At 41.5% G+C, this 859-nt stretch overlaps 1 protein-coding gene across 1 annotated transcript; it reads right to left on the bottom strand.

Annotated features, from left to right (window-relative positions):
• Positions 1-76: 76 nt before the first annotated feature.
• Positions 77-857, bottom strand: LOC112502693 (the record flags this gene model as incomplete). Its single annotated transcript, XM_025106675.1, has 1 exon — positions 77-857. A coding segment is annotated over exon 1 (781 nt), but the record flags the coding sequence as incomplete, so codon positions are not given.
• Positions 858-859: the final 2 nt, after the last annotated feature.

Genomic DNA, 859 nt, shown 5'->3' with positions numbered 1-859 from the left:
CTAGGATCATCAAGTGCTTCTTCAATCCGTTTAGGCTCGATGAGAGATAGAAAATTGACATACAAACAGATATTACCAGCACCACGACGTGTTTRGACACCTGCTTGCTGATCACCAATGATTTGATCTATAGGGTGATCTCTGGTCCACTTAGTGGCAGGAGAAAGAGAAAGAGGAAGAGGAAGAGAGGTAGATGCACCGTCAGCATTCGTCAAAGGATTGGAATAGACAACTACTGAGGTTGGATCACAAATGTCCCTAGTAGAAGAAATAGGAACATCAACAACATTTGAGGGTTCCACACAGGAAAGAGGTACCGGATCAGCTTGTTCTTGTTCAGGACAGGCTGATGGGATATACATGTTGAATGAAAGATCTTCATTCTCATCTTCYTCAGCAGGTGGAACATCATTTCCATTAGAATGTGCAGGTTCACCGAGWGGAGTTGAATTCTCAGAGGAGTGAGATTCCAACCACTTATTGAGCTCAAGATCATCACTTTGGAATGATGATGTTGCAGGCACCGATCCAGATGCATCAAATCTGACATTGACAGATTCATCAATGCATTGACGACGCAAGTTGTACACCCGGTAGGCTTTAGAGAAGAGAGAGTAACCAATAAAGATTCCTTCGTCAGATTTAGAATCAAACTTTCCTAACTGATCTCTGTCATTCAAAATATAGCATGCACTACCAAACACATGAAGGAAGCTGATGTTTGGTTTTCTGCCATGATATACTTCATAAGCAGTCTTATTGTGTCTTTTCACACTTATAGACCTATTTTGAGTAAAGCATGCTRTATTGACAGCTTCAGCCCAAAAATAGGTCGGAAGACTTGCTTCACTTAGCATTG

Source organism: Cynara cardunculus, unplaced genomic scaffold, assembly GCF_001531365.2.
Source record: "Cynara cardunculus var. scolymus isolate 2C unplaced genomic scaffold, CcrdV1 Un_Scaffold_1787, whole genome shotgun sequence".
NCBI classification, from domain to species: domain Eukaryota; kingdom Viridiplantae; phylum Streptophyta; class Magnoliopsida; order Asterales; family Asteraceae; genus Cynara; species Cynara cardunculus.
The sequence above is the reverse complement of the archived record's forward strand: the minus strand, read 5'-3'. Positions and strand labels throughout refer to the sequence as shown.